The sequence below is a fragment of the Balaenoptera ricei genome, chromosome 2, assembly GCF_028023285.1.
Source record: "Balaenoptera ricei isolate mBalRic1 chromosome 2, mBalRic1.hap2, whole genome shotgun sequence".
NCBI lineage: Eukaryota > Metazoa > Chordata > Mammalia > Artiodactyla > Balaenopteridae > Balaenoptera > Balaenoptera ricei.
Window position 1 is genome coordinate 68,312,237 of NC_082640.1, and position 13,216 is coordinate 68,325,452.

Consider the following 13,216-nt stretch of genomic DNA (forward strand, 5'->3'; position numbering starts at 1 on the left):
AGGGAGAGGAGCCTCCACGTTTCCTCCCAGCTCTGATGGTCTGCAAGGCCAGTTACCAGGTAACTAGAAACATCTGGAGTGCAGGGCTCCCTGTCCAAGGGGCTGTTTTAAGTGGGATGCACACAGAACAAAAGGATTTCTGTTCCCACAAGGCTGGACCAGGGGACAGTTTTATGCATTCAGTTAAACAACCAGAGAGAAATAATATACGTGGTGTCGGCAAGTCTGCCCACCACTCACACAGTAAGTATATACCCCAGATGGAACGTGAGCAGGGGGTTATGAATCTGCTCCTCTCTCATTGGTCCTGGATACTGTGTTCCTCTTATAGCATGGTAATATATGGAATTTCTAGGGGTAATTTTAACTATGCGCTTCTTTTTTTTTTTTTTTTTTTTGCCTTGCTCATTCTAGTTAGGATGTTTTCAGTTATAAATACCTGAAAACTTAACTCAGACTTATACAGTAAAAAGTAGTTATTGCTTATATATCTGAAAAGTCCAGCAGCAGTCACCCTTCAGGTATAGTTTGATCCAGGGGTTCATAGTATCAGTGGGACTTCAGCTTTTTCTCTTGATGCTTCTCTCATACCCCTCATCATTACAAGGTGGCTGCTAGCAGTTCCACGCCCTACATCTGTACCCTGTGGCATCCAGAGAAAAGGGACCACTTTGGTCCCTAAAGCCCAAGAGGCGGTCTTGAGATTGGGGTGACTTACATCATTGGCCTACTCAGTCCCTTCAGTCCAAGGATAACACTGGCCTTGCCTGCAGTATATGCTCAGTCCCTACAACTGGTAATGAAGCCAGATTTCCTAGATCCACAAACAGAAATGAGGACTGTTGGGAAGAGGGAAATGGAAAATCAAGCAACAGTGACTTTAAACAGGAGCTGGGTCACTGCATTGAACCTCTGCGCACAGAAACTATTCAATTTCTCGGCAACCTTTTTTCCAGGCACTGAATCTGGAGGCTCCTCCTAGGCCTGAGGCAAAGCTAAAAGCTCTTGAAGCTGCTGCTGCTGTAGACTGTCAGGCAGAAGGTCAGAACAGTCCCTGGGGACCTTTTACCTTGGGCTTCAAGACCACCCTACATTAGTGCGGCAGGGCAGATGAGGGCATCTTGGCCCTCAAGGAATTATGACGCTAAAGCACTGGCCACAGCAGTCAGCAGGGATCACATACTGGTTTATGTGGGAAAGCCTGGGCTAATCAGTGAGGGTTTCCTGGAGCAGGTGGGACTTTGTGTGCTGGGTCTTAAAGGGTGGGGTCTGCACACCCTAGCGGATGCACAGGACAGTATACTGGAGCCCAGATATAAAACGACTCAAGTTCTATTTAGGTTTATCTTTTATCTGAAAAAAATAGGATTACTGATATTCAATACACAGATTGCCAGCTGTACACTGGTATAACTTACATACAAATTTACATATTTTGGGAGTACACATTACCTTTTTTCTTTATAGGAGTGTGCAGTTTAAAAGGTTTGGAGATTAAATTGCCTTGAAGGATGGAACCAGGACTAAGGTCCCCACTGGGCCTTGTTGGAGAGGGTGTGAGGTAGGGATGCAGGGGCCCCTTCTCCTACGCTATGTCATGCTGGGATCCCAGGAGCCTAGCATGCAGAGGGGCCACATCCTGCCGTCCTCAGGTGGCCGTCCCCACAGTGAGCCTCCTCCCTTGGCAAGGCCCTGCTTAGAAAGCAACCACTAGAGAAGGGTCCTCCAGGGCTGTGGCTGAAGCCTGCCACCAATTCTCCCATCCGCAGCAGCCCTGCTCCCCGCCTCTGTAGGAGGAAGGCCGGGAGCCCACAGCCAGTGAGTCACGGCACACAGCCCATGGAAAGGGCCCGATGCTCACCACGACCTTTGGGGTTTGTCATCTGGTGCCCATGCCAGAGGGTATAGGGTGTCCAGCCCCTGAGAAGCACAGCGGGCCCTGAGGCTGCAGATGGCTATATAAGGCTGAGGCCGCAGGAGTGACAGGGGTGCCAGACCCCAGGAGCAATTTGGCTGGTCTCAGTGGTGATACAAACATTTTCCCTGTGCTTCGCCATTATCCCCCGACAGCAAGACTGAATCATATCCTCAAAACCTCAAGCCCGACGGGCAGACGTAATGCCAAGAATCAAGAACAGCAAAGAGGGCTAACCCAGGCCCTCCCTTCATGGCAAAAAAATATTTGGGACAACACAGAGAAAGCTGCCCCAGGAGAACTAGTGCCAGCTCTGCCACAAACTGTGGGGCCTGGGTCAGCTCATCTCTCCAGGCCTCAGTTTCCGCATCTGTACTATGGGAACAGTAAGCCCTGTCCTGCTACCTCATGAAGTGCCAAGGACCCCCAGAGGAATCAGGTTTGGGAGAATGGGGATAGGACGTAGGGGGTGGCCCTTGTTCTTTGAAAAGGACACAGCCTGGTCTTGAGGCAAATTTGGGGTCACGACGACTTGGTGTATTTACTGCCAGATTGTCATATGTTGGCCACTTCAAGGACAGATGACTTCTAGGAAGGCTCCAGTCTTTGTGGACTTTTTGTGGACTCTCCTATATCTAGGAGCTTACCTAGATATACCCCTTTCTGTTTGTCAGTGCCTTGTGGCATCTGTGGCTCCCCAGATGACCCTAGGTGACCTCCTAGGTGACCCTAGGAAGTAGGCAATAGTGGAATTGTTAACCCTATTTCATGACCAAGAAAACCAAGGTCAATGAACTTCTCCAGGCCACACGGCAAGCGGGTGACAGAATCAGGATGAAGAAACACCCAGCCCTGGAATCTCAGCCCAAAGATCTTGCCCTGTAATTGGGACTCCACCAAGTTGTCTTTGGGGCCTCAAGAGTTCCACTCTGTAAAATGGGGAGAGTTGTGAGGAGTCTGCCTTGTCAGGCAGCGGGAGTGTTTTCTAGAAGAGACACGGGCATCGCTTTTCTAGAAGATGGCCAGGTTTTGTTTTTTCTAATCTAGAACTTGCTGTGCCTGATTGTCCCGGAGGCACCCTGCGAGGTGTTCCTCGAAGGCATGCTTCCCAGAAAGCACTCACCATCAGGCAGTGGTGTCCTAGAAGGAACATCGCTCTGGGACACTTGGTCACACACCAGGTTGACCTTGAAAATGGGAGCAGCCAGAAAAGCAACCTTGGAGCCCAAACTTTCCTTACTGACCTCTCTCCCATCTCCTTCTCTCTCTCTCTTTTTTTTTTTTTTTTTGGGCTGGAAAAAATGGAGCAGCCTTGACCACACAATCACTCGCAGAATTAAGTAGCCAAAAATCACATTGTCTAGACAAATAGATTTTATGAGTCCAGTTAATTCCTGCCAGTCAAAAATAGGCACGCTTAATAAGCGGATATATTTAGAATCTGTCATTATCTGGTCCCCAGGGGAGAAACCTCAGCTCTTACTACATAGACTCTAATTTCAAACAGAGCTCTGTTAACTCCCACGCTGGACCTTAGTTCTTTCCTGACGGCACAGAGAGGTGGGTGGGAGCCGGGCAGGGAGATATTTGACCACAAGAAGCTACTTAAGTCCCGTGTTGCCTGAACCTCCAGGTCCGTCCCTCTCAACCATCTTAAGCCAGAAAACGAGCAATTGCTTCTTCTTTGGGTCATGTTTCCAGGGGGTGGCATGTTGTCGTGAGAGCAGGGCTACAGAAAGGTCTGCACGCTCCCAATGTGTCACATGTCCCTGTGCCCCTCGGGGTCTGGGAGACCTCCAGGGCTGTGTGAGCCGTGGCACCTCCTGCCATGACGGTGCAGCTGTGCCTGGGAGAGTGGTTCCTGACTTGCTGTTAGCACCAGGGCCTGAGCCAAGCAGGCGGACGGTGGCTGAGAGCAGAACTGACACCCAAAGCCTAGAGGGGTCCAGATATGCCAGAGGCAGGTGATGCTGAAGGGACACAGTGCCCAATTTCAGGATTTTGCTTCACGTCAGCACTGGGATTCCAGCTGCCTGGCTGGGCCACTCTGGATCACCTCCGATGGTGCTGCCCGCTGGTGGGCCAGGGATAAGACATGGAGGGGGCTTTGGGGCACTCTAAGGAGAGGGCCTGGGGGCTGTCCAGGTTGTGGTGGGATTCTCCCTGGCCCCGAGGGAGGTGGCACTGCCGGGGCTTGGCCAGGTCAGGAGGGAGTGGCCGCTCTTTCTCTAGAAATATGTGTGCATGTAAGCAACATGCGTTAATTTCCAGTGGGTGCATAACAAATTAGCACAAAGTATTGATAGATGGCTTCCCAAAACAGAAGTTTATTCTGTCACAGGTCTGGAGGCCAGACCTCCAAAATCAGGTCGTCGGCAGGGCTGTGCTTCCCCTAAAGGATCTAGGAGAAATCTTCCTTGCTTCCTCCAGCTTCCAATGGTCCCAGGCATTCTTTGGCTTGCGGCAGCTTCACTCCTAGCTCTGCCTCCATCTTCACATGGCTTCCTCTTCTCTCTGGGTCTCTCCCTTGTGTGTCTCCTTAAGGACACATCATTGAATTTAGGGCCCACCTAGGTAATCCAGGATGACCTCATCTTGAGATCCTTAACTACAATTGCAAAAACCCTTTTTCCAAACAAGGTCACAAAGGCATAGGCTCAAGGCAGAAGGCCCAGCTGGGTGGTTGCCCCTTGCCATTCTTTAGCCCGGCTGGCTGCCTTGCCCACCCTGAGCAAAGACTTAGTGCCTCAGGGGACAGCCATGAACACTGTGCAACATGCCCCAGCCCCCGGGTCACCAGCTGAAAGACTCATGTAAGGTGAGGAATGAGGCCACCCACAGGTAGTGGCAGATGGCCAAGACTCCAAGATCATCCTTCCTCTGCCTGAATGACCCCTATTACCACAGTCCCACCATCTAGCAAACTCATATTCATCTCTTAAGACCCAGCTCAAGAACACCTCCTCCATGATGTCTGCCCTGCCCTCTTCTCACAGGGATGGCCTCCATCCCATTTGTTGCCAGACCCATGCGGTCTTCATCTCTGTGTCTCCACATCCTGGCAAGGGCCTGGATAGGCCACAGCATCCCTCTTCCAGGGAGACGAAGGTTTGAGTGTGAGGGTATTCGTGGGCTGCCCCTCCAGGATTCCCTCCCGCCCTCCCTACCCTACTGTCCCCTCAACACTGCCCCACAGGTTCCATCCTTTGCCAGGAAGGAGAACCTCCCCCAGCATCTTCACTTGTCTTCTTTTCCTTCCCAGGTTGGTCATCGGCGCTCCACTGGAAACCAACGGCCACCAGAAGACAGGAGACGTGTACAAGTGTCCAGTGACCCAAGGGAACTGCACCAAGCTCAACCTGGGTAACTTGGGCCACTGGTCTCTCCACAAGGAGGCCAGCCATTGTCCAGGGTGGGTCAGGTGCTGAAACACGTCCCTGCCCACAGTCACACTGTGAGGTGACCTAGCTGGTGTTGCTGTCCCCATTTTACAGATGAGGAAGCTGAGGCCAGAGAGAGGAAGTGACTTTCCCACGGTCACACAGCTTGTCAGGGGCTGACCAGGATTCATACCCAGGTCTCCAGTGTCCCAGGCCATGGCTATTTCTGCCTCATCCACGGCCCCTCAGCACAGGGGAGCCAGGAGCATTTCCTATCTTTTTTTTCTGACTTGGAAATAATAACAATAGCCAACATTCGTATGTCTTCTATACTGTTCACCACATGCCAGGCACTGGTTTAAGCACTTTTAGGTATTTTTTGACTCATTTAATCCCCACAACAACCGTATGAGATTTAATCATTAACAACAGCCTGTGGAGGTGAGGGGACCTGCCCGGGGTCACCCAGCTAATAAGCAACAAGGCCAGGATCCCAACCCAGGCCGTCTGCAGCCACCCCCTAACCACTGCACAGCACTGCATTTCTGATGACTCTGTTCCTCGCTGAAGCGCTCCAGGGCACAGGGGAGCGGCTGTGAGCAGCCTCAAGGCCTTCCAAGTCCTTGTAAATCTCCGTGTACACGTGCGCGTGTGTGCGCACAGCCTGCGTCCACTAAGGCACACGCACCACTCCTCTAAAGCACTTCTGCTTTGTCCTAAAGGTCAGACAGTGGCCAGGCCATCACTTTGCTTTCAAAAGGGAGCAAAAGTCCCATTTGGGCTGAGAAGCTGCGATTCCAGGACTGGCCTTCCCCGGGCAGGACCCTCAGCCTCCCACTCTTCCAGGAGGGGAGCCTCCGTCCTAGAGCAATGGAGTGGGGTCCCCTGGGGAGGCTGTGGGGAAGCAGGGCCTGGGGCGGGGTTGGGGGGTGGGGAGATGGCAGAGCTTTAAGAGATAAGCAGATGGATGAAAAGGCCACATCAAAGAGAAAGCATGTGAAACCAGATCCCCAGGGCAGCCAGCTGTCCCAGCACATAGTGCTGGACGCTCCCGCTGGCCACATCTGTGTCAGGGCCGTGGATGGGAAGTTCAAACCCCAGCACAGCCGGGGGCCCAGGCTTCAGTGAGGAAACGGTCCAGGGCGGGCGGGAGTCCGGCTGGCGGCTTATGGATCCCGGTCGTCACCGCCCTGAGAGCACAGGCTCCCAAACAAGCCAAGCTGGATTCTCCTTCCAGCTGTACAGTTTCCTCACTGTGTGTCCAGGGGGAGCTCGCATCCTCTCTCTGAGCCTCTCTTCACTTATGTGTGACTCTAGGATCCATCCCAGGTCTAATATGTCCCCCAGCCTTTCATGAGCACCTAGTATGTGCCAAGCACGATGCTAGTTATTGGGGATACAGCAGGGAACAAGGAGCCAAGGGCTCTGCTGGGAGGGCACAGTAAGCGAGGAGACAAACTACAGTAGAAAGCAGGAACATCTCAGGTGGGGAGAGATGCTGTGCGATAAACCAGGTGTTATGCTAAGAGAGGCTGGGTGGGGAGGAGGTAGGGAGCGGGTACTATCTTAGCAAGGTGATCAGGGAAGGTTTCCCTGAGCAGGTAACTTTTGAGCAAAGGTCTGATGGTGAGATGGAATCAAGTGGGACCACAGCATTCCAGGCAGAGGAGAAGCAAGTGCAAAGGTCCTGAGGTAGGAATGAACTTGCTCTGTTGGAGGATGGAAAGAAGGCTGGGGCAGAGGGAGCAAGGGGGGTGGTGGTAGATGTGCGCACTGAGCTTGGGGCCTGGGCCACTGAGAAAAGCCCCTGGTCCAGGTGGGGACCAAGATACATGAACCCATCATTTGGGTTCCTCTATCGCTCTGGTTTCCAATGTGGACCTAATTTCCCTCTGAAGGAGGAGGAGCCCCTGCTGGCAATGGGAGACATGATGCCATCAGACTCTGAAACTGGGGCTTAAGCTGGGAGGCGGTGGGCAGCAAAGTGCATGGAGGCCGAGGAAGAGTACTGGTCAGGAAGCACCTCATTTGAGGAGAGTTTCCTTCCCTCCCAATGAGGAGGCAGGAGGACCATCTGTCAGTTTATCCCCACAGTGGAAAACGCAAGGCAGGGAAACCTGAGTCCTAGTTTTTCCTATGGCCTCTCCAGGCTCTGAGCCCCACTCAGCCAGGAATGTTCTTTCCTTTCTCTCCAGGGAAGTGGGTGTCAGTTATTCACACCTCAGTGTTGAAGGGTCTACCTACCTCTGGTGCTTTTTTTCCCAACACCTGGATGAAGTCAGGGTTTTCGCTGAGCGGCAGGGGCTCAGGGGGAGGGGATGTGATTCTGGAAGGCAGGCCCTGTGTGAGGAGGGGCTTATGCCCCTGAGAAAGGTGTAAGTCTGTCCTGGTCACAGAGGGGAGGTTAGTAACTGCTTCAAATCCATGAGCAGCAGAAGCCAGACTTGAACCTGAATCTTTCTTACTCCAATGCAAGGGTCTTCCCCACCATGCTATCTGCTTCCTGGCCTACAGTTTCATTGAGGACCTCAGTCACTGAGACAAGGGAGGAAGAGAGGGAGCGGGGTGAGGTGGGGGACGCACCCTTTAAATAAATGGGGAGCAGAATTCTCCAAGCTGCTGAGGGGAGGAAGTTGCCCAGCTGGGGCTTGGAGCTTCCTCTCCAGACTTCTCACTCCATCCCTCTGCAGCCACGGCCCTGCTGTCAGATGGGGAAAGTCGGGATGTAACTTTGGCTCTGCTGGGTTCAAGTCCCCACGCTATCATTTATCAGTGATTGACCTTATAGAAGTCACTAACCCTCTGTGCGCCTTGACTTTCTCCTCTGTAAAATGAAAATGGTGACCCCTGGGCGTCCCAGGACCAAGAGGGGATCCTGGGAGGACAGGTGGGCGCAGCACCTTGTAAATGATAAGGCACCATAAAAGCACCAGGGTTATTACTATTATTTTCTCTCCGGTTGGTTTTGACGGACAAAACAGAAAACAATCCCAGGCACTCGTAGAACAGCCAAGAGGGGCTTGATTTCAAAAGGAACCTTACTACAAACTGAAGGAAACCAAGGGCAAACAAACAACAAACACAGCCACCCCGCCCCAGCGCACAATACAGTCGGGGGTCTGAATTTCTGGCCTCTGCCCATGCCCGGCCCCAGGTCTTGCTGGCCTGGGCCCCAGAGGGTCGGCCAACTCTTCACACTTCCAATCGCCAACAGAGCTAAATGCTCCTGAGCCCTTAGAGATCACTCCCCTCCCCTGAAGCAGAGAACACATCTAGACCCCGCTCACAGCAGATGAGGACTGCTCACTCCGGCTTAACAAAATACCCACTCACTTCCCCCTAAACTCTCCCCGGCAAGTGTCTGCACACGTGTGCGCGCGCATACAGCACACACACACACACACACACACGCTAGTCTGGGGAATTCAAACTCACTTCTTTCCTTTCAGTGGCCTGACAGAATGATCTAGTAAAACCTTCCCCAATATAATCTGCTTAGTAAATTTAATCTCCACAACCCTCTCCCTCCACCCAGTTGGCTGATAATCCTGCCCCTGAATACTCCTCTGGAGACCAGCCACAGAATGGCATTCTTGGGCAAGACCTTGTGCCTCTATAGAAGGCTCTTGTTAAGTTGGCAATTTGCTCCCTGTGAGAAAGAATCAGCTATCGTGTGTCAGTTTATCAGCTGAGCGGAGAACCGGACCCTGAGAGAGTTGGGCACGGGACTGCTACGTTTGATGGCAGGTTGTCTTAAAGAAAAACGCAGAGGAGGCACTGCATAGAGGAACCAGCCTCGGGGGGAGCCCTGCTTTGTGTGGGGTGGGGCACAGGGGGATGGCTGGGGGGGGGGAAAGCTCTGCACGAGGAGATGGAAGGCTCTGCCGCCTGCCTCCTGTGTGACTTTGGGCAGTCTGCGTGACCTCTCTGAGACGCGTAGTCCTCATCTCACAGAGAGTTGAGAGGAAGTAATTAGACCATATCTGGGCAAGGCCTTAGTAAACTGTGAAAGGCTGCCCTGACCTGCAGGTGGGTGAGGCATCCAGAGGGGCAGGGAGAATGGGGGAGGACCCTGCCTGGTACCGACTGGACCTCGGGCCCCTCTGGTGGCCAGCGGCAGCAGCAGAGTCCGGGCGGAGGACAGGCAGAAGGGGCTGCACGCTGAGTGTCTCCCTCCCACCCCAGGAAGGGTCACCCTATCCAACGTGTCCGAGAGGAAAGACAACATGCGTCTCGGCCTGAGCCTGGCCACCAACCCCAAGGACAACAGCTTCCTGGTAAGAGCCACCCACCCACCCTCTCTCCGAGCCCTAGCCCTTCCTGCCCCACAGGCCCTCTGCTTGGGGCCGCGAGGGGCGTGGGGTGCCTGCGCGTGCCCACCCACCGGGCTGCCTGTCCGCGTGCGCTCGGGGAGCAGCCCCTCCTCTGGCTTCCTGCCTGTGCCATCCTGCCTGCTGCGCCCGAAACTTCGGGGGGGTACAATTCAGGCAGGAAAAAGGATTGAGCCCTTTTGTGTACCTTCCCTTTGGGGCTGGGGGGAGTGAAAAGCAGATAGCCTGCAAAGGAATAAGAATAAATAAAGATATTCAACAGTCCAGTGGTAGGGCGTCTATCCTTTCCTTTGGGGAGCCCAATTTCCTTTGGGGAGCCCAAGGCAGAGGCTGAGTCTCTGCTCCAGAACTGATGAAAGAAACAGGACACACCACACACCCTGAGAAGACTTTGAGGGGAAGCCGTAAATGAGTGAACGCAGATTTACTACAACGGAGGGAAGGATACAGAGGGATGGGCCACCTGGACTGCATAGGATCAAATGGGAAAGCTGCCCAGAGGAGGATTCTGTTTTGTTTTTAAAGAAGAGACTAGTCTTAGCAAGGAAGAAAGAGGAGGGGGTACTTGGGCTGAGGTGGTAGAGACATTAATTCATTTAAACTGTTTTTTGAGCACTTACAATGAACGGAGCCTGACGCCAGGCACTGGGGATTCAGCAGTCAGCAGAGCTCCTGCCCTCCTGGAGCTTACATTCTGGCTGGGGGAGAGACGATAAGCAAATGAGTAATGTGAACATGATGCTGGGACAGAAAGGCAGCAGAAGGCTGTGCTGGGAGATCTCTGCCCCCCGCCCAGGCGAGCATATGCAAGCTTTGCACACAGTGGGAGAGTGCGGGTGGCGTGATGGATTGGCACCGCCTGCCCCTTGCCATCACGTTCGGGTGAACCACCACGAATGTGGCTGAGGCTGGGACTGATGGTTCCTAGAGTAGCTGCAAGAAGATTTCCGAGAAAAATTACCCCAGAAAGCCCAGTAAAATGCACCGCTCATTTTAAGATGGGAGGGCTTGTGTCACTCTCTGTTGTCACCCATCAGTTCATTTCTGTTGACACATGAGACATCTTGGGTGTGAAGCATCAGGCATCAGGGCAGTGAGATGACTGGGATGCTCAGAGACTTGACACGAGCATCGTGGCTCTGCCAGGGAAAGTCCTGAGGCGCCTCGATGTATGGTTGGCCCACAGCCCTCATCATCCCCAACCAAGGGCAACAGGACCCCTGGCCCTGTCCACGCATACTTATCAGGGGCTTTGGTCTGACCCTTTTCTCCCTCTGAGGCTCCTTGTCATATGCCTACTAACTTGATTTCACCTACTTCATAAGGTGGGATGAAGGTCCAAGAGGGATGGTGTGATACAACCCCTGGGGCCTCTGTGGGTAGGTTAAGACTCTAGTTCATAAATAGCAACTTTTGTTAACTCATTCACTCATCCATTCATCCATTCATTCATCAGCCCATCCTCCAACCAAATATCCTTCCCTCTATTCATCTATCCATCCATCCATTCATTCATCCACCCATCTGTCTACATGTCAGTCCACCCCCCATCCCCCCATCTAATCATCCATCCTTGCATCCATCCTCTCCCACATCCATCCATCATCCATTCATCTATCCATCATCCATCCATCCATCCATCCATCATCCTTCTAGCCCTCCGGCCGTTATCTATTACCTACTCTCCCATTATTTATTCTCCCCCACTTCCAAAAAATAATTTACAAGAGCTTCAACAAAGGACACAGATAATACAAAACCTTTAAAATCTGAGTTTAAAAAAAGAAAGCTAATTAAAGAAAGGGATTGGAAGTGGAATAATTATTCTTCCAAACCAAGGGAAATTAGAGCACAACATTTAGTCCTGAGTTATCCAGCAGCAGGACAAAAATGGAGGCAGAAGCTGGGCTTTCATTTTTAATGACCCTGACACTGAGAGGGACTCATCACTCAGTCTTTAAATGAGGGGCTGACATCAATGTTTTTGGTAGCAAATTGCAGAGAAAGAGCAGAGACATTCTTTTTCCTTTCCTTAGTAAGAGCCATGGGCATGTTTTGGGGACCCTGTCCTGGAAGTCTGCCCAGAAATGACCTCAGGCGACCTCTTCAGAAAGACCCTTGAAGGGTCCACTCTCATGGATGACAATGCTTTCCCGCATCCTGTGTGGTGGGCAGGGGGAAGGAGAGTCACAACCTGATGATGGGGTGGAGAATGGGACCCTTGAAAAGACAACAAAGGAGGACGCTAAGGTTAGTTTTTCTCCATTTCACCTCAAACCAAGGGAACTAGTACATGTTACAGCAAGAGAGATTTCAGTTAGACTCAAAGAAGACCCTCTAAATCCTAAAGATAACAACACTCAGATGGAGAATTCTGTCTTGGGTCTTGGAGGTTGGGACTGGGCCGAAGGCTATTGGGCCTGGACCCTCCCTGAGGCCCCCCGCTGATTGGGGGTCCATGCTGTGCTTCACAGGCTTGCAGCCCCCTCTGGTCTCATGAGTGTGGGAGTTCCTACTACACCACAGGGATGTGTTCACGAGTCAACTCCAACTTCAGGTTCTCCAAGACCGTGGCCCCAGCTCTCCAAAGTAAGTGGCTTCAAATCTGCAGACTTGGGCTGAGCGACTGACAGTCCATGGGAGGCTCCAAGCTCTGGTCACCACTATCCCATGGCTACAAAGCAGAACTTGGGCTCTAGCCCCGCCCTGCTCCGGCTCTCTGGGTAACCTGTGGGGTCATAATCTTGGCCCACCCTCCTGGGGCAAATGAGCTAAGGTTATGAAGACCACCCTGGCAGCCAGAAAGGCTCACTGCAAACCCACCCTGAGCGAGGAAGGGATTGCTGGCCCACCATGTACAGCAGGCAAGCTGCGTACTGCCGAAGTCTGGGGACATCGTTCACTTAGACTACAGTGTGCATGGTGCCCTCTGATGTTATGGGATGCAGCTGCCCTGTAGGTGGAGGGCCAAGGAGGACAGAACTACCCCTGGTGATAGTCCCAGCTAATCAGTGTTCCTGGACATGAGGAAGCGCTGCCCAGCTTTCCCAGAGCCTCGTGGAACACAAAACCTCCCACTCTCTCCCCACCTGCCAGGAAAGTCTGGGGAAATAACGCTCAGACCTTGCTTCCTGCAAACCCAGACTGCTTGGCTCCGAGCCTCACTCTTCCCTGTGGGCTAACCACCAACACCCAAGCGTTTTATTGAGGGTGAGGGGATTAGCACTTCTGGCTGGAGGCAGCCTCCCTCCAAGCACCAGGGCCCAGTCGGAGATGGGAAGGTGGTGCCTGGGGGGAGGGAGGAGGAAGGTCAGTCCAGCAGGGGCTGGAAGATGGTCCTCTTAGGAGCGATGAGGAGGAGTCGATTCTATTCTTACAAAACGTCAGCGGGAGAGGCAGAGGCAGTGCCGGGGCTGGGAGGAGGCTCGCAGCCAGTCACGTGAGGTGTGTCACCCCCTAGAGAGGCTCTTTCCTCTGGGCCAAGGTGTGACCGTCTCAGCCTCCCAGAATCTCCTGTGGCGGAGACCTCCTCACCTCGCTGACCAGCAGCAGTGCCCTGGGAGCTCAGCAGATCCAGATCCCAGGGCACC

General features: G+C 52.9%; 1 protein-coding gene across 3 annotated transcripts in view; it reads left to right on the plus strand.

Moving 5' to 3' along the window:
- The window catches only part of ITGA11 (integrin subunit alpha 11), a 129,386-nt gene that overhangs the window by 60,674 nt on the left and 55,496 nt on the right, over positions 1 to 13,216 (plus strand). For 2 of the 3 annotated variants that reach the window (XM_059915472.1, XM_059915473.1), the window contains exons 3-6: positions 5,178 to 5,278; positions 9,481 to 9,572; positions 11,802 to 11,876; positions 12,101 to 12,215. In XM_059915472.1, the coding sequence (XP_059771455.1) occupies positions 5,178 to 5,278; positions 9,481 to 9,572; positions 11,802 to 11,876; positions 12,101 to 12,215 (383 nt within the window). The remainder of the gene's footprint in view (positions 1 to 5,177; positions 5,279 to 9,480; positions 9,573 to 11,801; positions 11,877 to 12,100; positions 12,216 to 13,216) is intronic. The other variant, XM_059915475.1, reaches the window with a different exon arrangement.